The sequence below is a fragment of the Aphidius gifuensis genome, linkage group LG3 (assembly GCF_014905175.1).
Source record: "Aphidius gifuensis isolate YNYX2018 linkage group LG3, ASM1490517v1, whole genome shotgun sequence".
NCBI classification, from domain to species: Eukaryota; Metazoa; Arthropoda; class Insecta; order Hymenoptera; family Braconidae; genus Aphidius; species Aphidius gifuensis.
The window spans coordinates 16,355,477-16,382,135 of record NC_057790.1 but is presented as its reverse complement, the minus strand read 5'-3'; the positions used below and the strand labels follow the sequence as shown (position 1 = coordinate 16,382,135).

Below are 26,659 nucleotides of genomic sequence, written 5' to 3'. Positions count from 1 at the left end.
AGTTTTTTCTGGTAATATGAAAACTTTTGTAGTGGACATCGGGCTTAAATTGACCCGGAACAAGAAGCAAATACTATTCCTAATTTCCTTGACTTCTTGGTAAGAATATCGGTGGAATATTAGACTAGTCAAATAACCTTAACAAACAATTGTATTTGTTATTTATTAATTGTTTATTATTGAACAACAACAAATTGTCCAAAGTGCGCATGCTCAGATATGGTAGCCATGTTTATGTTGTGTTTCCACCGAAAAGTTGGTCATATTCTGCAAAAAGTTTTTTTATCCAAAATTGGCGGGATTGAATTCAAGATGGCACCAACCAACATATAAACAATTTTTTTTGACGCCCCTCTCTCACCTCATAACCGTTCATTTTTAGCTTCATTGACATTGTCTTTTATGTGTAAGTGCCTCGTACGTGATAATTAATGTTTTATTATTTTTTATTTTGTCAAAATGTTTTGTTAATAAGCCTGTTCTTCTGAGATATCATTGTCAACGAAAAAATTCATTTATAGTTTTTTATATGTTATTGTTGTGTTGAATTCTGAATTAATAAGAGGTCGTGTCAACGGAATTGTTCATAACCTCAAAATAATATCAATATTCGGTTTTAAAAAAATTAAAAATTAACAACAAATACTTTTATCTTATCAATTTCTTTGATAATTATTATCATTATTATTTTTTTTCTATTTTAGTATAAAATCTCAAGCTATAATCATGAGGATCTGTTTTTCATTGTGTTTATTATTATTATTGTTATTATTATGATTCCTTTCATGTGTTTTGTGTTTGTTTTTATAGTTTTTTTTTCTCTCTTCTCCATAGGCTTAGTTTTTAATGAAGAAAAGAAGAAAAAGTAAAGCATAACAATGCCACCGTTAAAAAAAACGGATCTTGAAAAAGCGGCTTGGACTTGGACTGAGTTAACACCACCAGAGGAAATTGAAAGAATACATCTTGAAACATCTTATAGACTTGGTCTAAAAAAATGTAAAAATTGCAAGTAAGCACCTTCAACATTTCAATTTAATTTTATTATTGTTGCTAGTTATCATCAATCAATGAAGAATAATTATTTTTAATGAATGTATTTTATAGGAGAAATTGTAGCAATAATCCTCAATGTTTAACTGGATTGGGTGAAGATAAATATTTAAAATCACATCCAGCTGAAATAGCATCACTTGAGAGTTCACTTTCAGAGCTACGAGATCCAACTCAGTATGTAGGATTAAAAAATCTTGGAGCTACATGCTATGTTAATAGTCTGATTCAAGTTTGGTTTCACAATGAAGATATCAGGTAAATTTCATGTTGATATAATGATTTGTATCAAGGACAAAAAAATAATTGTTGAACACATTTAAAATATACATATATATTTTTTTTATAAATAGAAAAATAATATACAAATGGGAATCACTTGAAGACAGAGAAGAACGTGAAGCATTGGAACGTGCAGAATCTTCATCATCAGTTTATCATCCGGTAACTGCTGTTGGTCAACTACAGTATATTTTTGCAATGATGCAATTTGGCAATAAAAGATTAATTGATCCAACAAGTTTAGCAATTGCACTATCACTTGATGTTGATGCACAACAAGATGCACAAGAATTTTCAAAATTATTACTTGCACATATAGAAAATAAATTTCAAAATATAAATTTAAAATCAGAATTACAAAGACTCACACAAGGTACATATACATATGTTAATCGTTGCTCAACATGTTTAACTGAATACAAAACACCAACGACATTTTATGAGCTTGATTTACAACTTGCACCAACACTCAAAGAAGCAATTGAAACATATTTAACAGAAGAAGAACTTGTAGGTCCAAATAAGTATCTTTGTAGAAATTGCAATGAAAAACAAGATGCCAAACGTTTTATTCGTCTTGAAACACTACCAGATACATTAAATTTTCAATTATTACGTTTTGTATTTCATCGTGAATCAAATCAAAAAAAAAAGTTAAGTTCATATATGCAATTTCCAGAAGAATTAGATATGTCAAAATATCTTGGTTCTGAACCTGGTACATATTTATATTCACTTGTTGCTGTATTAAGTCATAAAGGTTCATCAGCACATTCTGGTCATTATATTGTCACAATTTGTAATTCAAATGGTGAATGGTATCAATTTTCAGATGACAAAGTTGAATTAATGCAAAATAAAAGAATTGAAGATGGATGTTCTGAAAATGGTAAAATACCGAAAAAAAATAAAGTACCAAAAGGTTGTTTATCATCAAATGCAGCTTATATGTTGGTTTATAAAAGAATAATTCCAGAATTAAAATTAAAAAAAAAAATAGATAAAAAAATTAATAAAAAAGATGATTTTAATGTTAAAAATGATACAGCTGGACTGGAACAAACAAGTGAAAATAATAAACGTAAAGAAAGTGATTCTGATTCATCAGATAATATTTATAGTCCAGTTAAAAAAGTTAAAATGAAACATAATAATAGAAAAAAAATTAATAATCATAATTCAACTATTGAAAATAATAAAAAAAATTCATCATCATCAAATGATGAACATAGTGACAATAAAAATATTGAAAAATTAAAAAATATTAAAGAAGAAATTCCAATGGATATTGATGAGACCAAAGATGTTGATAATGTATTACATAAAAATTATCAATTATTGAATGGTGATGCACACAGAGCAATGAGTTGTTCACAAAGAGATTTTTATGAAGCATCAGAATTTCGTAAATGGCAAGTATCTGAAACATTAAGAAAATTAATTAAAGATGAAAATGATTCACATGAAAATGGATTACTTGATATGCAACAAGAAAAATTAAAACAAATTGAAGAACAAAATATGAAACGTTCAGAGGTTATTGATTTTTATAATATCATAAATAATACATTAGACGTTGGTGATTATATTTGGTTACCAACAAATTGGATAACTAAATGGCTTAATGATCATTGTGGTACTCAAGAGGGTCTTTCTCCAATTATAAATTCAGTTTTAACTTGTCCACATGGTAAATTAGATCCTTCAAAAGTTCATAAAACAAAATGTGTTCCTGCTCCGGCTGTTCATTTATTGAATAAAAAATTTACCATGGATGTTACTTTGAATCAAGATTCATTGTGTGACAATTGTGTTAAAAAAAAATGCAAAGCGCTTAGATTTAAATCAACTCTTGAAAAAGATCACAAGGAAGTTACTGAAATTATCAAAAGTCTCAAAGAACCGTAAGTCCATGTTTTTGATAATTATTTATAATTTATCAGTGTGATTACAGTGTGTATGTTGTTTACAATTAAATCGAATTTAAATTGTCAATATTATTTGATTTTAGAAATGATGATTGCTACATAATTGGTGCAGAATCTTTAAAAAATTGGCGTAAACTTGCTATGGATCGTCATGAGGATGAAAGTAAAGAAGACAATGACGTTGAAATAGTTTCACAATTAAAAATAAGTGATAATGAAGATGATTCAGAAACTTTTAAAGATTTAAATGATGATCTTTTGTGTTGTCATAAAGGTCTCAGAATACCAGATACAAGTAGAAAAATTATGCCTGAAGCAGCATGGACAATATTAAAAAAATACTTTCCTCATGCTGCTGAGTATAAAATAGGTACTCCTTGTTGTCAAAAATGTGCTGAAACATTGGAGACAGCACAAAAAGCTAAAGAAGATGATAAAATTAGAAGTAAACAACAAAAAGAATCACTGAGTGATCTTTATTATCTCAAAAATCGAAATGAAATTTCTAAAAAAATTGATGCTGATAAAAATTATTATATCATTGAAAAATCATTCTTAGATTCTTGGAGAGCTTTTATTCGGTAAGTCAAAAAAACAAAAAAGCTTATATATATTTCTCTTCAAAAAATTTCCGTATCTGTTGAGTTCTGGTCATCAAAAAATTAGGCGTGTATTACACAGACAGGTGGCGTTGCTTGTCTTCTAGCTGGGTGTTTTTTTTTTGAAATATAATTGTCTATAAAATAATATATTTTCGAGGATAAAATGTTATATTTCAGTATTGATGATTGCTTGCTTGCTAAATTATGGTTCAAAATGAAAACGAAAAAAAAAAAAAAGAAAAAATTCACACGATTAAGCGTAGACACACCAAAGTAAAGTTAGAAGGAAAACTAATTGAAACCGACTAATGATCCACCAAGCGAATGATACATCTCAACTCACCCTCTCTCACTAAAGGGAAACCTAAAATGAGTCGATGCAATTTTCTTTTCCTGCTTATTTTTTGTCTTCATTTAATTTTACCGTATTTTTTTTTATATTTTTTTTTTCTCGTTACGTTTTTATGATGAAAAATAAGAGTTACTAATAGTGTAGTCACGTAAGGAACAAATTTGTGGGTAAATAATTAGTCATTTATGGAACGTCATAAAGAAGAAATGTAAAAAAAAAAAAGGATAAAAGGGTCACAAGTCCCAGTGGAGTGTTATCTAAATTATCAATCACTTGTTCATTGTGAATATAGTCGTTTGGGTTAAAGGATTCTTGTTATTAATCAAAGTTGACTGGTCTTTACAATAGACCGGTCTATAAAGTAGACTTATTTGACAGTTTTTATGAAAATATTTCCTTATTAGTATAGTTATAATAGTTGTCGTTTCAATATTTTTTTTTTCTTATATAAAATACCAAGGTGCAATTTACTGTCTGACTACAAAGAGTAGTCAAATCGTAATTGATGTCTTTGTGACAACTCGCAAATGTAAAAGCAAATACAAAATATTTGTGAGGAGACACGTGACTACAGATAGAAAAAAATTTATAAATACATGACTTAGACTTGACTACACTATGTCTAACTATACTTGAGTATTTTTAAATAATTTATTCAATTATTTTATCACGATAACTACAAAAAAAAAAAAAAAAGAAGTTTTGTTCAATAATTTCAATTACTAATTTCAAGTAGATACATTCAAACTACAAAATAAAAAATAACTCAATACGACTATTCGCTAGTGTGAACATCCCCTCGTAAAATACACAATTCTTCAATAGAAAAAAATTTGATACATATTTGTATTTTTTACCATTTTGCTAAATTTAAAATAAGCTGCTGATTTTAGTGTTTTATTTATATAACGTAAAATTTGAAAATAAAAATAAAGAAATTGTGTATAAAAAAAAAAAAATAGTCGGCTTGTCATGGGAAGAAAAATAATAAATCATTCGTCGAAACTATGTATAGCCGGGGGTTGAATAAGAAAAAAAAAAATATGTAGGAAGGGGGTGGTCTTTTTCCTTTACGTCGTGCATCGACTCGCAAAGTCCAACTACCCTTAAATAACTTGATTCATAGCTACACACTCTTTTTAAACCCTTATATCAAGTATTTTATAAAATTTATATATTCCAAGCTACTACTCGCTTGTTGATATTTTACTAATTCCTCAGAGATTATATCCAAGACTGCCTCGCTTTATTTATTTTTTATTTTTTTCATATATATATTGCAAAAAAATAAAAACAAAATTCCAGGAATCTTGACTGGAATCTGATAAAATATATCGAATATAATTGAAATAAAATATCATTTAATTTGATTCTATTTATTTTTTTGTATATATATATTTTTCAATCTCATAAATTTTATTAATATAATTTTTGTTTTAATAAGTTTTTATTAAATTTAATGGGGAAAATTTATTTTTATTTTGATCATTAATTATTGATATTGTCGTTTGATATTATTTAATTGAAAATATTGTTATTTTTTGTTGAATAAAAAAAAAAAAAATTTCTTAAATATACAAAAATATAGATGCGTGATCTTTGTTGGAAAATACTTGAGAATAGAAGCTTGCTGGGGATGATGGTAGTGAAGAGAAGTGAGGGGCGTCCAGTGTCTCGCGGGGCAGTCATATATCATCCACCCTCATCGAGCAAATAGGGATGGGGTAGATGGGTAGGTAAGGTCTGAGGCAAAAAGTCTTATCGAGCAAAAACTATCATCTGTGCTTGAACAATGCGCAGCCAACTCTCTGTAATACTGCTGTACCTTTTCTACCATTGTATCAATATTTTACACGCTTTGTTTTATTATCATTCATTGTTGACGTTTTTTTTTTTTTGTTTTTTTCTTCTTCTTTCCATTCAAATTTATCTAAAATATATAAAAAACGGAAAAAAAAATTAACCCAATATTGTAAAAGAAACGAAAAAAAAATATAGCATTTCATTAAACGTTTTTTTTTATTTTATTTTTTCAATTCATTCAATTTTTTTTTCTATCAAAATTTTCATCGTGATGAAATAGGCAATAGTATTCAGCCGTGTTAATTATTATCATTGAGAAGAGTAAAAACTGATTGATGGAACCGAACGAAAGCTAATTACACTAGAAAAGTTGAAAGAAATTAAAAAAAAAAAAATGTACCGTTGAAATTGGTGAATTGGATACCACAAAAAGCGTCGATAATCGACATCCTGGCGGCGAGTATGCTCGGCCTTGTGGCGTTGCAGTAAGAAATTGATGAATTGATGGTAAAAATAAATAAAAAAAAAATATATATCTACAAGTACTTTCAGTGCGACAATTTCAATTGAATGAGTCATTCTCTTGGTGGTATTTTATCTAAAAAAAAAAAAAAAAACATTAAATTATTCGTAGAAAGTCAATTTTCAAGCTCATAGATTGATTTCTGAATTTACAATGTCATCCTCTAACAATCAAAATTTATTGAGCCTGAAATATTCACTTTGAAATTCAAAAAAAGACATTTATATAACTTGACTAATCAATTGAATTTTTAATATACTTTTTTTAATTTTTTATCAAATTAATAATTAATTAATTTTATAAGAAATTTTGAAAATGTTAAAATAAAAATAGATATGTTATAAAAAAAAACATTCGTTTATCAGTTTGTTAACAAGCCAAGTATGAGTCAACTCTTAATGAGAATGTTAAAATCTTGACCAGCTCAGTGATTCGAGTTTTGATCGAAAGGGTTTGTTCTGTCCACATGACATTTTAGTCAAATGGTAGTCCAGCCAAGGGTGCTAAATCAGTGCTCTACCACCACGATGTCCTCAAATTCGTTGGCCCTTGTTTTTCCTACACATTCTCTGTATATCTATATATAAATTTGTTTTTTTTTTTTTGTTTCTCCATCCCTTTTAAGAAGACAAATGTCACTGGTAAACTGCTATGTGGTGCCAGTGATATAGAATGAGACAAACTACTACTTCTTCATATCTTTTATCTTTTTCTTTTTCATTCTATTTTCTCTCTATGGCTCTCAGAATGCATGCTATAGGCGACAGTAAATCAAGTCTTGGGTGATATTAAAAGGTCGCTTATATACGTGAAAAACATAAGATTTATTTTCCAACGACTGATTACCCAGATATTCTCTAGGATTTTGCTTTAGAAGTTTCACATGTCAAATCCAATGTCGAAAAATTGTTGTGAGAAAAAAAAACGAAAAAGATTATGATAACGGTGTACTTATGAGTGTACATAGACAAACTGTGCAATTTTTTTTTTCATTTCATAATAAAAAAAATTTATAATATTTAAAACAAATTTGGAAAAAATTAATATATCATTGAGTATAACAATTGGATGAAAAATGCTTTTCTTTTTTGGACGATAATAATACGAGAATGAGTCGTGGGTTTGGAGATTTTCATAGGCCATATCTCTGGGGGACAATAATAGCCAGAAAAAAAAAGTAATAAGCACCTTCATAAAAAGAAAAATACCGCGAGGATAGTTGGACAGAGTCTGCAAAAGAGTAGAAAAAAAAAAATGTATCTGAAAAAAAAATTATATAACATTGTTTGGTTACGCGTACCACTGTAATAAGAGTGGTTAAAAGTTGAGAGATAAAAGGAGAAAAGAGTTAAATTGAAAGAGGATGTTATATGTTGACCAACTAACCACCCAACCACCTTCACTGCACCCACTTGTGTTCGTTATATTTGAACAAGTCTCATAATTAATATGCATCCTCATTTTTATCTGTACAAAACGATATGAGAACATACTTTTTAAAGGGGACTATTTATTAGTATTTGTCCAAGCCCTCGGCTCATCTTCATTCCCGGTTGGATCATAAAACTTTTTTTTTTTTTTTGTTGAATACATAAAATTGAAAAAAAAAAATTTAAATACAAATATTTTTATTTTTTTTCATAATTATATTATTTATTTATAATAATTTTTAAAGAAATAATTTTGTTTTAAAAATAAGTACCTGGATCTATATAGTTGGCAAAAGATATTCTTGTTTAAGAACATTTTCTGTCAAGAAGGGTGGGTGAGACAGATGAGTGCGGAGACAGCAAAAACGTAACGCCCCTTCATGGTATGTGAAAAATGATGCACAGCTTCCCTTCGTTTTTTTATTTTATTTTTTTATATTTTTTATCTATACACAGTGAGCATCACAAGCATATTCTTCAACTATCGAAAAGTCCCCGAAGAATTGTTGACACACTCGTGATTTTTAGGTCACTTATATGATCAATTTTTTTTATCATAAAAATATCTTGATATATTATTTATATTTATTTATTATTTTTAATTTTTTACAGATGTAATACACGACCAGCTCCAGTCAGTATTAATAATCGTCAACTTCTATGTGAAGAACACAAAGGCTTTCTTTATCCAGTATCAACAACTTGTGAACTGTAAGAAAAGTATTTATTCAAGCGGTTATTCACTAGCTAATATAGTGACATCATTGCTATAAAGTGTCGTCAAATTTTATATAGTCAATGTCATTGTGACTACGTAAACACAAGTGTTTTCTTATTGTTTTTTTTTTTTTCTTTAACAATTGGTTATGATTATAGTCTAATAATTACAATGATTAATCACATCTTGAAAATAAAAATGACACTGTAACTATGCTAGCTAGTGAATAGCCCATCATATATTTATTAGTATTTTTATCATAATTTTAAATGAAAATAAATCGAAAAGTATATAATTTACAATTAGTGTAAATATTATACAAATTTTTGTGGGTTTTATAATTATTATGAAAGTTAGACAAAGCCCTTGTTGATAATTTTCAACAAATTATTATCAATTTAGTGCAATATGGTACACTCATTTGAATTTGCCAGTTGGATGGAACAAGAAATGTTACAAACGAGCTACGTCCAGCATGTCAATATTTGCCTAACGTTAAAATAATTGTTTTTGCGTAAAATACTATAAAAATTAGATTTATATATTTAAAAATAAATAATATAATTTTACTTTATAATTCTTTTTTTATATATGGCTTATCAAACAAAAAAAAAAAAACAAATTGACTTATAAAAAATGACATTTGAAGAGTATTAAAGAGCTTAAAAGTTTGACACTTGTGAGAAATTTTGAGAGTAGAACTTGAGTCCACTATCTCAGTGAGAGATAGTGGACAATGGTTTAGCATAATGGTTAGAAGAATAAGTGGGGGTCGAATGGCAACATCTCTTGGGGGCATGTGTCTGACATTTTCACGTATCCATCACACTGACACTATTTTCTCCCCCTTTGACCCCCTTCTTATATGGCAAGACCATTGCTCAGGGGCAAGATGGCAAGCCATAAGGTCAAATGTGTCTTTAGAATATTCATCCCCTCTGTTAATATATTTCAGTAACATTATTTTTCTTTTTTTTTTTTTTTTTATAGATATGGAATTGTGAGTGAATACGAGTGGAATAAATTAAATGAATTCTACGAATCTGACTTTGAAATCAAGATACGTAATGTTGGAAAAGATGAACCGATATTTGAGACTGATCCTGGTAAGTCTATTAATTTATTTGACTATCGATTAATAGTATATATATTATTCTGTAAGAAGGGAGAATTATCATTTAAAAAGCCAGTGGCGTATTCCATGAGAACAATTTGTTATAAGTCCATGAACCTTTTGGACATGTCGTTATGTAAATTGTTTTATACAACGAGAGGGATAAATTGTATATTCACATTTAAGTTTTCGCCCATTTTTAGTATATATATATTATCTGTAAACGAAGTCGATGGATGATGTATGAAAATAAGTGTTTTCTTTTTGAGATACAAAAGACAATGAGTATAAAGATAATAATGAAAGAAGACATTAGCCATTTTATTTGCATAAATTCATCGTGGAATGAGTGATAAAGAGAAAAATAAAAAAAAGAAACGTGAAAATAGTAATGGTGGGTCGTGACTAAAGTGACTCGTTATAATTAAGAAGTATCCTGAAAATTAACTGTACATAAAAACAAAATAGCAAAAAGAAAAAAAAAGAAGAAGAACAAGACGCCTTAATGTCTGTTTTTTTTCTATCTCAGTTAGTTTTTACTTGATTGTTATTTAATATTTTTTTCAATTTTTCAAGGTCAATAATCTTTTAATCTAAACAAATGTCTTTATTCTTTTCATACGTGTTTGTTTTTGGTTTGTTAAAATCCTTGTAAATATATACATAATACAGGAAAGAGACCAGTAGTAGTAAAGTGAACGGAAGAGAATTTTTTGCAATTTAAATCGGTATATACGTTTGTCCTGGTATAAGAAAAAATAACCGAAGCAAAGTGCCTTGACAAATGTTAAAAAAAAAAAACGCATAAAAAACACGAAAAAAATTTACTTGTGTACGAAAAGAGATGGACAAGACAATGGGATGTTTAGAAGAAACAACGTTATACAATCGAATTTAGTCAATTCAAATTACTTGTCTGTCTGAAGTATTAATGCAGACTTTGATGCCCATAAACATTCTCGATAAATCGATTTCACCTGTTTACGTGATAAATCTATAATCACAAATGACTGATTATTAACATGACATGGCTTATTTATTTTTTTGACAATTTGATATAGTCACACTTGAATAAAATTGCTAGACTCTGAAATGTTAATTTAACATATTATATTTTACCCAATTTTAATGTTAAATTAATTTTTACTGTGTTAATTTATTAAGACATGAGTCTAGAGTTAAATTAACAAAAACAATTAAGAGTACATTGTTTTTAACACCAGGTTTATATTTATTTATTTTCTATATGTAAATTTCTAACCATTTGTTTATTTTATTTATTTTATTGATGATTTAGAGAAAAATTGAGATTAGTATATGTCTTATAAGGGGTGTGGTGGTTATCACAGTGATTGATACGTAAGTTGGACGTTGCTTAATGTAACCAAATGTTCAGTCAAAATGATACTATCCGTTTCCCCCTGTTGTCCGTGTTACTGTGTGTTTTTTTTTTCTTTCTTTTTTCTTCATCTCTTTCTATTCGGTCACATCTGAGCCTGAGGGAAGATGTGAAATGTTCGTTGCTCGTTAGTTGGGCTCATATCAGTCACTCTGAAAAGAATCTAGATTTTTCGTCACCGTCATTCCATTTCATCTGACCCTATACCAAGTCTCATTCTATATATAATAACTATACAAAAAAAAATAAAATAAAGTTATTTTATTATTTCGAAAAATGTATTTTATCATTAAAGTTATGTAAAAGAAATTTTTATAAAGTTTTAAACAGTGTAAATGTAATTTTTTAAATTTGTATGCATTGATGATAAAAAAAAAAAAAAAAACAAAAAGTTGAACAGGCGTATATTTCGAATGTCCATAGCACTTGTTCAAATGGACCCTTGACCCTCTAAAAAACATGCTCACCATAATCCCCAGCTAGCCAACAAACAAACCACACTTGACTAACGGAAACTAATCTGCAAATTTGTGTTCTAAATCTAATACCATATCTAGCGAATATTAATTTTCCTTGACTAGACCATTTCCTTGCGTCTTGACTGGTGGTCCACTTGGTCTTCTGGCTATTTTACAAACGCCCACTTATGTTTTGTCATACAAAACATTCGTATGTGTATGCCATAATAGTATACTTGATTATTTTAGTAAACTAGAAATTGTTCAACTGAGTTTTGATTTGCGATTCTTGAGGTTCAACTGATATTATTTATCACCAAGGACAAAAGGGATTTAATTCAATTATATTCCTTTCTTATTATTTAATACAAATTTTAATATATCAAACATCTACTAATGGATATGTCTATAAATTTAATGTTTTGAACATGCGATTAAATCTTTGAATATATAAAAAGAGAAAGAATAACTTTTTTTTTTTATTTTTTCATATCACCAATCGTGAATCAATAGATGAATATTTTGGGATTGAGTTGAATAAGAAAAATGAGATTTTTCAAGATGACATAATAGTTTATATATATATATTGACATTCAAGATTCAGGTATTCCATCAAAATCGAAAAAACGTTAGTGACACAAATATTCAAAGACTCTGTGACACTAACAGTCCAGTAAATTTTCCATTCATAATATAACTTGTCCCTATGGCATTGAAAGAATCAAAGAGATTAATGATGTTTTTTATTTTTTATTCTTTTATTTTATGAAATTTATCATCACATGTTGACTGTATGTATAGTCTTTTGGAAAGCAGCTCAAGACAAAGTTGAATAGCTTGAGTGTGGTTTTTCAAAAGATGAGACTAACCACAGATTCTCTCAACAAACATCTTGGAGACCACATTAAACGAACACATATAATATAATCTTTCATTTTCTTGCAAATATTGTCGTATTATTATTCAAAGATTTACCACTTGACTGAGCTTATTATACTTTGTGTTTTTTATTGATTATTTAAATTTATAAATCAAGTATTTGAGAGGTACATGTACAACTTAAGTATAATATATAGAAATGATTGTATCATCTTAATAATTTATTAAATTTAATAAATTTAATAATGAAACAGTCCAATTTTAGATATTTAAATGAAAAACAAATTTTGTTTTTTGTAGTTTTATTTATTAATAAATATATCATAAAAATAAAAAAACAAAATTAAAGCTTTTTAAAAATGGAATGAGCTTAAATCCATTAAAGTTGAGCTTTTCTTTTATTTAGAATAAAAAAAATATAAAAAGTCTAAATCCGAGGAATTAAACTTTTCTTTTATTAATTTTTGGCAATTAAGTCTTTTTTTCTCTTCATGTTTAAAATATTTAAAATTCTACATAAAAAAAATTAAAGATAGGCTTTTTTTTTTAACTTCTATTTCACGGTTTTTCTAGTAGTTATGCCTTTTTATTACTAAATTGATGATATAAAGTGTTTATAGATGATATAGTAGATGCTGCTTTAGTTGCTTTCTTTTATCTTATTTTCTTGGGTTATGTCGTAATGCTTTGAGACAGGGACATTGTGCGGAAGTTTCACTTCGAACATCGGTCATCCTGGTCGCTCCATTTAATCCTGGAGAAAAGCTCCGGGACGACCCCCCGTCGCTCGCTGTAACTGGGGACAAGTTGGGATATATGCTTGGATAAGCCAAGCATAAAACTCGTTTTTGCTTCTTCTACGACGTGCTAATTTACCTCGGGTCAACTTTAACTCAAGATTTTAAATGAATGAATTTTATTTATATATATATTTTTCATTATTGTTTATAAGTTTAATATATAATAATTGTAGGATTAATATATATCTTTTTTTTTTTATTTATAAATTATTTTTGTAATTAGTGTTTTATGATATTATATAATTTTTGGCATTAGTAGAAAACATTAATCAAGCCCCATTTATTCTTTTCTCCATGACCTCACAAAGTTTACCCAAAAAATAAACGAGATGAAATGACATTGGTCGCTGTCTTGAAACAGTCCAAGAGCAACGTAGATATAATTTTGGGTCTGTCTAACCGTGACAGTTTTTCCCTGTTGATTTTTTTATATTTATTTTTTTTTTTTTTTTTGCATTCCTATCTTCGTCCTCTTTTTGTCTCCCACGTGTACACATTGTTAGAATTCCGCCTAATTCCCCAGTGGATTTTCAGCCTCAACGGATATGGTAGCCTGTCGATTTTATTTCTCTTTTTTTTATTCGTTTGTTTCCCTCTTATTTTTTTGCTTTCTCTTCTCGTTTCTTCTTTTTTTTTTTTTTTTGATTTATTGCTAGTTAATTAGTAGACACGATTCAATGAAAATCGTTAATGTTTGAAAATGATCATTACAATAGTATATCTTGTTTGATTATCAGTAGGGCCACAGGTGCATTGTTTCAATTAATCTAATGTCAAATTTCATTGTCATCGATCTTGTTGAAACTAATTGATTGCCTTATTACAACTGATTCAAGTCAAGTGACATACTCAAATTGATCATGGTCTATGATTTCGTGTGTACATACATCTACAAAACAAAAAGAAAATAGAACGAAAAATAAAATCCAAGTTCTTCAGACAAATTAAACTTTGATTCCCAAGAGATATTTTAAATGTGATGTTGTTGCATTGGAAATTGTTGATGTTGTATTCGACAATTGGAATAAAAATCTAAGGAAACTTGGTCGTTCTTTAGTGTTGTAGTAAAAGTTTTTGTCTTTATGGTTTCACTGTCCTCAGATGGTACTTTAGGGAAATACACACATTAAAGTTATCGTCTATTATTATCCATGACTCAATTGAGTCTTAGTTTAGTTATAAAATAACTTTTAACCAACTCTTTTTCACCAAATCAAATTGATTTTTATTCTAATTTTATTGAGAGGGTTGATTTAGTTATACCATGACCATAAAATGTCATCAAAACATAGTCAAATTGTCTTTAATGTTTTCCTTTTTTTTGTGATAACTACTTATGAGTACATCTTGACTACGAAAAAAACCAACAAACTATTACTAACTGTACTAGTAAATGGTCACTCAAATTTTCTATGATTAATAAATTATAATTCTATATTCAAAAGTGTAGCATGTTTGATAAGTTGAGTTAGTTAAAGGACTGATTTAAGTTGAATTATATATTATCAAAACGTTGCTTTTATTTTGCATGAATAATAATGTAATTAATAATATATCAAGTGATCAAGCTTACAAGAGAAGAAAAAAAAAATCTATATATATATATCAGACTTTTGTTGTTGGACAGAGGATTTAAAGGCAAAAAGCTAAAAGGTCAAAGTGTCCTAGTAGTATTGGTGCGTCTTGTTTAGTACAAGGTTTTACTAAGGGGTTATCCTTCGTGTTTATAACAAAATTCACAAAATGAATTCAAATGTCCATCTCTGGACACTTTAATTACCTTAACCCATTTTGAAACGATTTTCTCTCTTAACCCAGCTCATTCGACCATTCATATCTGATGGGTTTTTGGAGATAAGACAAGTGGATATCGGTCCAAACTATAATGAATGAGTTATCTAAGCTAATGAGAGTTATCGATTTTACGTGAGGTAGTTAAGTCTTGAAATTAAAGATAAATCATTGTCATTTTTATCCTTTCAACATAATATTTTTTTCAAATTTATAATCAAAGGTTGATGATTCAATTTTAATTTTTTTGTTTTATAGAAAATTGTAATGAGTGTATGGAAGCAAGAAAACATCAAGAATGGTTGGAAACTTTAAATTATGATCATGCTACAATATACATTTTATGTGTCGATGAAGGAGAAGAAAGTGAGGTGAGTTGTTGATTTTTTTTTTTTAAATTTAATATATTGTTGTAAATATTTTTCATTAAAATTGATTTAATTTTCTTTTACAGAGTGCAATTACGACCTCAAGATCATGTAGAACTAGAAGAAAAACAAAAGGAACACATGAATTAAAAGTATCATCACTAACTACCCTTAAAGAATTAAAAGTTATGGTAAGTTTTATTCAACTTAATTTATTAAAAATTGTTTTCATTATTAAATTTACAACTTTCTTCTTTTTTAAATTATATTTTCTTTATTTTTGTTGATTTTTAATGATTATTATTTATTCCTCGAGTCAAAAGTGAGGAGAAAAAGATAAAAAAAAAATAAAATAAATAACTGAACGACGATAAACTGGAGAGGTAATAACAAGACCAACTGAGCCCTTTGTAACTCCCACTAGTTTGTTCAGTTTGTCCACGTAAAAAATTCATCAACTTCGACATATTGAATCAACGTTTATTCACAAAAATTCTCCCGATTCTCACCAAATTAATTTACCATTATTTTTTGTTGAATTTTTTCTTTTCTCCTCACTCTAAATTTAATAAAAAAAAACAAATATGCGTTTAAAATGAATATCTGTTCTTTTTTTTTTATTTTTAAACACTCGCTCTCTTTCTGTCGTTGTGGCCTCCAAACAACTGGTGCCGACTGTGCTATGTACTTACTGGCGTTTCAGACTGGATCGTAAAACGAAACTGAATATCTTTCCACGGGTCTCGGGCATCGTTATCATCATTTTCTTATGTTGCACAGTTGAAACGGGCTGACTTCTTGCCTGACCAATTAAGCAATTATCGGTATCCATGCGCGGCTAGAATTAAAAGGCGCCACGAGCTATTGTTTTTAAAATTTTTTTTTTTTTGTTTTTATCTTTTTTTTTTTATTTTACCGCGTCACTTATTTATTTTTTTTTCTGTTGTGTTAATAAGTTTGCAATAAGTCTTGTTATTATTTTTTAAACAATGTCAATTTTTTTTAAAAACTTCTAAAACATATAAATAATTAATATTATAACTATTTTCAGACAATGAATATTTGTGGGGCACCACCAATTGATCAACATCTAAGTCTTGGAGATTGTGAACTAATTGATCTTGATCAAACTTTAGGTGCTCTTGGAGTATCACCAAATGTGATGCTAAAATTAAAGGTAAGAATTTTTGATAAATCACATTACAAGTGTAGTAATTTAAGGGTAATATTACAACTATAAATATTTGATTTGATAAAAAAAAATAATATAGAGTCAAATACAATAGGCCAGTGTGTAATTTTGTATACTAAAACTTTTCATCTTCGTTTAGATTTAAACTCGCTAAGAAAATGTTTATCTCTAGTTATTTTAAGTTTCCCTTTACTGAAACATCCTCTTGAATAGCATAGCTAAATTATAATTATAATACGTATAAATTTCTCAAGACTAAATGTTAGGTATACAATTTTGTATACAATACACTAAGAATGAGTTTTCGTACGTGATGATAATTATATTTTGCTCGTAAATTTTCAACGTATGTCTTACTTTGTAATTGTAATGATGTTTTTGTTGAAATACTTTGTGATGAGCCTCTTCCTATTATTATTTTTCCTTTTTTTTTTTTGTCTTTTATTTCTTCAGCAAGCTAAATTAATTGTGAAAACAAAATATATATATATATATTGCTTGCTTGAGTTTGACCAAAACAGAAGAAAATATTTTGCTGAAATAAAAATATTCTTTCAATAAAATAGATGAGTTATTAAAAAGCACTGTCTTATTTTACATTGATTACATGCAAATAGTTTAACAATGCAAGGTAGTGAACAGTTTTTTGCCAAAATGAGATATTGATATTGGTGATTGATAATCTGTTTTTTTTTTCTTTTTCTTTTTCTTTTATCTCCTTCTGTTCATTTTGGGTTTGAGCAAAGTGATTATTGCTGAACGAAAAGAGTAGTAAACTAAAAGAGGTATGAATAATAGAGAAAGAGGTAAAAAATTGGATGATATAAAGAAAGGATAAAAGAAGTAGCATGCCCATCCAACGTGGACATTCGTCACACGACATCAAACGGCGGCTGCCGCGCGAGCAAATGTCGTTTTGGTTGCTAGTCGGAGAGCCATTATAGAGACTTGGGTCGATCAGCCATGACGAGTCAGGCGACTAAAGTTCAGAAAAAATAAAATAAATAATCTTCAAAAGAACTCACGAGGTTTTATTTATTATATTTTTTTTTTTTTTTTGTCTTGGTGTTTTCGTATGTTGTCTATACATTGAATCCAAATTGTTGTCCAACTTGGAGACAGGGAACTCGTTTAATAAATAAACCATCAATATTAAAAAAGTTTTTGCAATCTAAAAACATGTTAGAAATTCATTGAAAGTCCATGGTATTCAATAGTTAATTTTCAACTTAAATATTATTTAAAACTACCAAATATTTTTCGTTTGGGTATTTTTATCTTTCTTTTAAATTTTTTTTTTTTTTTTAATAAAAAATTTAAAGTCTCATACAATTGGATGATACTTTGTTGAATCTTTTTTTTTTTTCTTTCAAATTATCAAGAGGTGTGTATATTGAGTTATTCATAAGTCGCGGTGTGAATGATCCGTCTTTCAGTTAGTTAATGTATGAGTATAAAGGTACAATAAATCATAGGATTTCATGGAGGTTTCTTATTTTATCGTGCAAGCATAGTGACCAAGCGTTGAGTCTGTTGGTCATAAATATTCCCATTAATATTAACTTAGGGCCACGTGAAATCAGACTACAGTGCCAAACGACGAGATAAAAAAACTACGACAAAAAAAAGGGGAAAAAAAAAACTGAAACGTTGGGGTAAAAGAACCAAGGAAAACAGAAAAAAAAAAAAAAAAAAATCTTGTATGCTGGGGACGAATCTCATATAGGACACAGCTGGGAATTGACCGGGAAAAAATTCATGGTGAAATACTTTGCGGTTTGATCGGACTCTTATTTTTCTTTATTTTCTATTCGACTTTTTTATCGTTGAATATCTCTTGTTATATATAAAATAATAATAGCAACACTTGACTTTACAATTTTTTTTTTTTTACATTCTTTAATTATTATTACAATAATTTTTCAATTAATAAAATATGTAGTCAATTTTCTTGACTCTATATGTCAACAGTAATTTTTTATGAAAAAAATGTTTGTATAGAATTGACGATTGACACGTGTGTCGTGGTCAAACTGAATGTTGATATTGCAATTTGCCATTGAGTTCGAGGGGTTATTTACAAGGGTAGTTGTGGTAACATGTCGTAGTTCGATTGTAGTCAGGATGTATTTGCTGCTGATCATCACAGTCATTGAAATTATTAGAATGAAAATATTTGCAGTCATTTGTTTAAAAATAAATAAATAAACAACATAAGAGTACATTTTATTAAAATGTTGATATACATTGTCACAAGTGTCTCGTTTGTTTTCTCTTTTATTCACACAAATTCACAAGAATATTGACCATGTTTTTACTACCCACTTTGACGATCATGGTGGAACTAAATCAGACACTAACTAGCTTTTTTAATTGGGTTTGTAAACAATCGTTATTGATCTCCAATAATCGCATCTTGATCACCCACCTGCATCATAAAATATCAAGTATTTTGTTCTGGATATATCCAACACAGCATCAGTCGAGCTTTGATCCAAGTCTGGCAAAGTTTTTTGAGTCGCAGTTGATAGTTTTGAGTCTACAGAATAGTACGAGGGGCTATATATTCCACTTAATCTCATTGTAAACAAATATTTTGTCAGTTCTTGACGACAGAATAGTATTAGACAACAAGTCAAATCTCTTCCAGTAGATAGCTCAATACTGTCAACCACTTTAGTCCTTTATTAGGCTAAAACTTGGCCTCTTTTTGAATCACCTCGTGAATCCAATAAGTTCTGTGGAATGTAGTTAAAATTTTTGACTCGTAGTAAAGACAAAAAAAAAAAAAAATAAAAACACTCGGATTTTTAATGTCTAGAGTGATTCAATTTAAATGCCAACCTTACCAAGATTATAATTATTGCCATTACCTTCACGAGAATGCGCGTTTACTGTCTTTCAAGAGTTTGAAAAATAAAAAAAAAATTATTTTTCAAATTTAAAAAATATAACCACGAGTGAAGAAAAAAAAAAAAAAATAAAGAGAATAAAAGGCGATGATAGTGAAGAGAGACTCCAAGGTGACTTAACTGGTTTTGCCGTAATTTCGTGTAAACAGAATCCTCGTTTACCACGCTAAATTACCACGGATGCAACAGAGTATGAAACTAAGGATCGTCCCTCGACGCTGGTCAGCAATTTTTTATTTATTTATTTATTTATATATATTATTTTTTTTATCGCTGTCAATATTTTGTATTATAGCGGAAACGAGAAATCCTACAGAATCATCCAAGTTATAGCTTTATTTTAAAACCGGATACCACTTCGTTCAGTCAATGTTAAAATAATAAGACATTTTGTATCCCCTATTATTTATTATGTTTTTTTTTTTTGTTAAATATATATTTACTTTTTTAAAATAGAAAATAAAATTATTGAAATAAAAATATTCACACAATAGTATATATTGTTGGCAAATTGCGTTACAGTATAAACGATATAGCTGCTAACTTGGATATTATTTATATTTGTTATTTTTTTTTTTTTCTTATACGGCAAGATATGGTCTTAGTGTGTCGCTTAGCACCCTATCTAACTTGAATCTTGTTCGCGTTCCAAGAGTAAAACCCAAACCCATCATGAAGAAGAGGGGACTGCGTTTGTCGTAAGCATTACTCACTTTCTAGACGCCTACTTGCAACGACCAAAAGCAAAGCATCCTCCCTGAGGCTTATGTCTGACTACATTAGGGGACAAATCTTGGTCGTTTCTATCCGTCGTCGTTGTCGTCGCTTTGAGGCCAAAAAGACGAAGTAAATATCTTCTTTTCTCTGACACCCTTGAATGGACAATGCTACATACTTTTTCATTTTTTTTTTCTTTTTTACGAAAAAAAATAACCTCTCTCTTTCGAGAGTTGGTAGGTTTCAATTTTTCATTTTTTGAAGAAACTACTGGTCGAGTGATTTCATCCAAATTTGCAACGTTTAATGCATTAGTAAATTTGTGGAAAAATTTTGAGCTTTTTGTTGAAATAAAATGAACTGTTTATAATGTCTTTAAATTGTACTAAATTTTACAGAGCTTTTAATCAATAATAAAAATAAATGTTGATTTATATCGTTTAACATTTTCTTTGTTTCAAATCAACACAAAAATTTATTAACATCAGATTTGAGTTAAATTTTATATTTTATTTATTTTCTGACATTGATATGTAATTTATTTCATGTCAATTGAGATATTTTAAACTTTTAAATAATTTTTTTTTCCATCAAAGTATTCAAAGTCGATAATAAATTTATTATTAATTCGTAAATTTAGTTGATATATATAAACGTAAATTCCTAGAAGACAATTTTTCACCGCATAAACATGATACATTGCTACACAATTCATTCAAAGTTGATTAATATTATTTCTGTGGAGGGCCGTTGTCGTCGTCGTTGTCGTCGTCGTTGTTGTCGTCTCTTAAAACTTATGGTGTTAATTCACTCTGTAAAGTTATTACCCACCCTAAGTTGAATATTTTCTCCCTCAACCACTGCCATTTGAAGTACGTCCCGTTGCTGTGTAACTTTTTCTTTTTCTATTTATTTTTCTTTTCATACTTGTGATACTACTTTGTCGCAATCCATAATTATTAAAAAAAAAATCTGTTTTATATTATTCGGTATTATTATCTTATAATTTTCTTTTATTTTTATATATTTTTTTAAATTTTACCAAATGGTTAGCTTCATCAACAAGTACGCAATTTATTTTTCTATAAAAAATAATTTTTAAATATTAAAATAAAATATCTTTATTTAATGAGTTTATTTGCGGAATGATTTTTATTTTATTTTTCACAAAAACTGTCAACACAAATTAGAGTAAAAAAAAATTATGAAAATTTAAGTGAATTATTATAAATTATTGTATTTTAGTTTGAAGAATATCACAAAGACACAAAAATAATTACTACCTTGTATTATGACTTTAGAATTGTAGACAGATAATTAAAAGAAAAAAAAAAAAAAAGAAGTTTAGTTGAACGTGTGTGTTGATGATTTGTATATAATATAAAAAAATAGAATGAGTAAAAGACATCAGCAAGAAGCAAATAGTATATATGCAGAGTTTATTAACTTTGCGGTGTTAGTGTATTAAGATGCGGTTTTCATGGGGCGGTATTATGTAGAGGAAAGTAAAACATGTTGAACCCTTTGCTGCGACGCTTGAAAGATAAATACCCTTAGTGGCATCCTGAGAATAATTTAAGACGTCTCGGATGCTTTGGGCATTTTCTATTTCTCTCTTTTCATATACTGTGTGAAAGATTTTTGGAAAATTATTTTCAAGGGACTAGCATTCACTAGCATTGCCTCATGGTGTCATCATTTTATTCCACACTCATATTGTGATCAGAAACAATTAGTCAATCGCTATCAATTGTCTTAAAATAAATAAAAAGTAAACAATAAGAAAAAGCTCTGTTAAAATATTAATATTCATTGGTGGTCACTCAAGTTTAGTCATGTAATTATAAATTTATTTTCACCTGCAATTACATAAAGTCACCGGTCATCACAAACTTCTTCTTGTTGTCAGTCATAATGTCACTGCAATAGTCCCTCTATCATATTTCTCATAGAAATTAAAAATAAAAAAATTTATCAACATTAAAATACCTTTCCACAACTCACACGAAACACTTGAAAGTGGTGCATAAAAATTTTTACACATGCAATTTTAAAGAACAGGTATTTTTCAACGTAATCAATTTGCTATCATTTTTTTTTTTTTTTTTACGAAAAACAAAAAGGTTTTTTACTACTTATTCTTTTTTTCTTTTTGCTCAACATTAAGTTTACACAAACTAAATATTTTGTATACTTATTGGTTATTTTTTTAAAAATATATATTTATTTTCTTTAAATATTTTTATATTCATTTTATGTTTCGCTGAAAAAGAACAACTTTTAACAGACACTGGAGGATTAAGACATTCTCTGACTAATAATTTTCAGTTCAATGTGCGCCGCAAGGTAACAGGCTTCAAGATACTTGGAGCCAAGTCTGCAATTATGAGCCATACCACGTCGGTGCTTGACTTGCTCATAGTAAAACTAAACTACATATACCGATGTATCTACCTGTTATATATATATTACCAAGTTATTCTTTGGTCAGAGAAGCACATTTAAAAGCTTAAGTTCCCGGCGCTTAGGGCCAGTTTTATGTTTCCACTTTTGAAAAACGAGGGAATTCGTCTTGTACTCCCTTTAACAGCCTAATTTTTTTCCTCTTTTTTCACCCTTTATTTAGTTGTTGTTTTTTTTTTTGTTTTCTTTTTTCTATACTTATGTATACTCAAGTGCGACGGAAAGAGTTAACTGAAATGTTTATTGCATACGAGATTGTCTGATGATATTATTTCCATTTCATAGATTGCTTCTAGTCAAATAACAAAAGAATTTTATTATTAGTTATTTCTAATTCAATTTATAAAATTTCTGAATTGAAAAAAACATACAGATGTTTATTACACTGTTATAAAAATAAATGTAAAATATAAAATCCATCGAGTCCATAAATCCGTTATTGAAAATAGTCTTATTTTTGTGTTAATTTTACACTAGACTTTTGTATGAAATTAACACAAAAAAATATATAAATTTTTCTTACACAAATCAACACTTTGCTGTTGTATATCCAAGAGATATTATTTTTAATTTAATTAAAAAAGAAAATGTCAATTTAACATTTCAAATAGATGAAAAATGTATCTTAACATTAAAATTGTGTATAAAATTATCGTTTAGTGTTGAATTACATCTCAGAGGGTCGAAAATTTAACACTCTTTTTTACAATAAATTTTTAACTGTTTATTATTTTTAGACTGATGAAGAATAGTGCATATGTGCAGCTTTTTAAATGATATTGCATATGAAATCTTGACACATGCGTTTGTAACCTTCACTTGGAATTTCGATTATTATTATAACTGTTTTTTTAAGCATAGAATTCATTTTGTTCAACTCTCTGATGGACAAATTTATTTATTTTTTTTCACGTGGCAAGTTGGCAATGTTTTATCCTTCCAAGTCAAACACAATTCTACCTCTTTTTAAAACCCTTGGTTGTTTTTATTTATTATTTATTTATTTTATTTATTTTTTTCACATCTCCACTGGTAAACATCACTGCAATACTCTACTGAAGATATGAAGATGCTTTTTACGACCCTCATAATTTCCTTTTTTTTATTGTTTCTTATTATTTTTTTATCTTCACTGTAAAGCGCTGCCTCGGCGCTCCATTAATGAAGATCGTTGTTGAATGTTTTTTTCTTTTCTTTTTTTTTTTTTTTTTATTATTATATATATTCGAGAAATTCAGTAGCAATGAGCACTCATCCAGGTGTCTAAAACAATTAATATAAATATTTTTTAATTTTATAGTTGACAAATAACACAATTGGCAATATAATTGTTTGAAATAAATTAAAATAATAAATAATTATTTTATCATTTAGCGTGAAAAGATATAAATTTTAATTTATATTTAAGAATATGTTGGATCGTTTAGAGCAATCACAAAAATACAAACAATTTCAACATGTTGGTCTTAAGTGTGTTACACATAAATTAAATAAAAATTGTTTTATAATATTTTTACAGGTTGATACACTACCTGATACTGAAGTTGACCTGGAATCAGATTCAACAAGCCGAGAGGCTGCATCACCAGAAAAAGGATTCAAGGGTAAGTTGACTACTAACACTAAGCATCAAGTTAAATTCAAAACAAAAAAAAAAAGTAATAATATTGTGACTAGAAAGATTTAAAAGTGATGAGGGTGGTGACTGATATAAACACCATGTTTTGTAATTTTTTCACGATGATGAGATAAAGCAGCAAAGAAAGAAAAGAAGTTTTACTTGAAAAAAAAAAAAAAAAAAAATTGGAAAGGGTCATGGAATAAGAAGCCAATCCACTTAGGATGAAAACAGTGTTTTGCCGTGAAACAAAATTCTGACAAATATTCCTCGATTTGCTGCAGAATAGAACAAATAAAAAAGGAACCTTTTATATTGGGGTGTTTTACTAAACTATACAATAGACAAGGGGAAAAGAATAGGGAAAATTCTATATGAATTTATCCAATTTTGCTTCAACTAATATCGACGGGGTTTTTATTCAATTGTACAAATTTTTGTCATATACTAATCATCGAGTCTAAGAGTGATTACCTAATTTTTTTACTTTTTTTTTTTTTACGTATACGTTGTATGTAAAAAAAAAAAAAAAAACAAGTAAAGGTGTTAAAAGTATGTTGAATATTATTGGTAGATAAAAAAAAAGTTTTTCAAATACTAGACTTACTAAAAAAGATTAGAGAAAAGTTTTTACCAACAATTTGTCAATGTTGTCTAAAAAAAAAAAGAAAAAAAATTGTCTTTATCATATAATGATCGAGTATCTGAACTTTTTTGTTGGTTAATTTTTTGAAATATTGATTATTTTTAAAGCTATTTATTCGTTTTGGTAAAGTAATTTTTTATTTTTTTTATTTTTATGAACAAAAGAATACTCAGTTTTCCGAACATCCGGTGACGTACAGTGATGTCCAAATGAAAGAAGAAAAGTGCGTTTCGGAAATCAGCCAAGCGAAAATATCCAGTATTATGTTGGATTCTTTCAGTCCAACAACGAATGACTTTGCGACTTTCTTAACTTGTATTTCTCATTTTCGACCCTAAATATATCCTTGTGTCTGAAATCCGACATGTATAAGACATCACTAGCAATTTTTATTTTTGTTTTTCATTGTGTTATAAAAATAAACACATGAACAAATTGATATTTATAAAATTATATTTTTAATAAAAGCTTAATAATCTGTTTCAGGAACGGAACTTGTACCTAGTTGAGCTCCAAAATTCAAGGACAATCCAACACACAAAAACAAGATATAAAAACAAAAAAAAAAAACTAAAAAAAATTAAAAAAAAAAGAGTTAAATATTTTTCTACTACCATGTCTGATTAGTGGTTAACAGAATATAGTGAGTAAAAAAAAAAAAAAAAACGAATTATTAAAAAACAAAAAAAGAAAAAAAAAACCATGTTTTTTTTTTTTTTACAACTGTTTGTTTATAATGTTGCTTAGTTGTTGTTATTATTATTATTAATATTATTATATATAACAGTTAATACGACTTCCAATAGACTTGATTCTAATTGACTTTATTTTGTGACGGATTATTTTGCCTTTAAAAATTAATGAAATATTTATCGGTAAAAGAGTCGGTGCTCAAAATCCAAAGAATCAATATTTTCTTTTTTTTTTTTTTTTGTTAATTAAATTAACAAAACGACATAAGTAAATAAATGAAAAAATGATTTTATTGTAAAAATCGTCCGTTAAATTAGTGAAAAAAAAAAAAAAGTAAACCGACGGTCCAAATAATCGTCAATAAAAATGAACACGTATAATAAGGTACCCACAGAAAGTGGCTATTTATAAGATTTAAATACTATTATCAACTTTTGTGATAACAACAAAGTGACATTTATATATTGCGTAAATAAAAAAAAAATAAAATAAAATAGTTAATTTTATAATTATTGATTTAAGAGTGCGAAAGTATATAGAAAAAAAAAAACACATAAATAATTATTTAAGATTATTTGATTATAAAAATAATTTCTTATATACATTTATATAAATAATATGATGAAAAAAATCAAGTACTTATTTCAGTTGGAATTCATTGTCAAATCAAAAAAAAAAAAAAAAAAGTATTAAACATGTTTTTGTGGGGTGCCTTAACAATGTGTCTTATTTCAACAATATCACATTAATTATCAACAACTTTGGTCTCTTTTAATTTTCATTAAAAGTTAATTGTAATTCATGAACTGGCATGTAGTACATTACTTGTTAAAATACTTTATTAATTTTGTTGAGTCATCAGTGAATCATTAACATCTTTAAATAATAAAAGTTCAAGTTAGTTTTATTACGACACT

The 26,659-nt window shown here is 27.8% G+C and overlaps 1 protein-coding gene across 2 annotated transcripts; it reads left to right on the top strand.

Moving 5' to 3' along the window:
• Positions 1-250: 250 nt before the first annotated feature.
• LOC122852145 (ubiquitin carboxyl-terminal hydrolase 48-like) lies at positions 251-26,265 on the top strand. 2 transcript variants are annotated; one of them, XM_044151764.1, is made up of 12 exons: positions 251-406; positions 835-1,012; positions 1,108-1,311; positions 1,407-3,239; positions 3,347-3,844; positions 8,586-8,684; positions 9,682-9,797; positions 15,392-15,504; positions 15,588-15,692; positions 16,553-16,678; positions 24,305-24,389; positions 25,536-26,265. In XM_044151764.1, the coding sequence occupies exons 2-12, from the start codon at positions 879-881 to the stop codon at positions 25,556-25,558; spliced, it is 3,336 nt and encodes a 1,111-aa protein (XP_044007699.1). In that variant the 5' UTR covers positions 251-406; positions 835-878; the 3' UTR covers positions 25,559-26,265. The 2 variants fall into 2 exon arrangements, with proteins under 2 accessions (XP_044007699.1, XP_044007700.1); XM_044151765.1 differs by lacking the exon at positions 251-406 and adding an exon at positions 413-565.
• Positions 26,266-26,659: the final 394 nt, after the last annotated feature.

Bases quoted from the DNA above. Each gene is read 5' to 3' on its own strand.
- LOC122852145 (XM_044151764.1), top strand. From the start codon at position 879: ATGCCACCGTTAAAAAAAACGGATCTTGAAAAAGCGGCTTGGACTTGG. The intron at 1,312-1,406 runs GTAAATTTCATG...TTTTATAAATAG, and splicing joins TTTCACAATGAAGATATCAG to AAAAATAATATACAAATGGG. The intron at 15,505-15,587 runs GTGAGTTGTTGA...TTTCTTTTACAG, and splicing joins ATGAAGGAGAAGAAAGTGAG to AGTGCAATTACGACCTCAAG.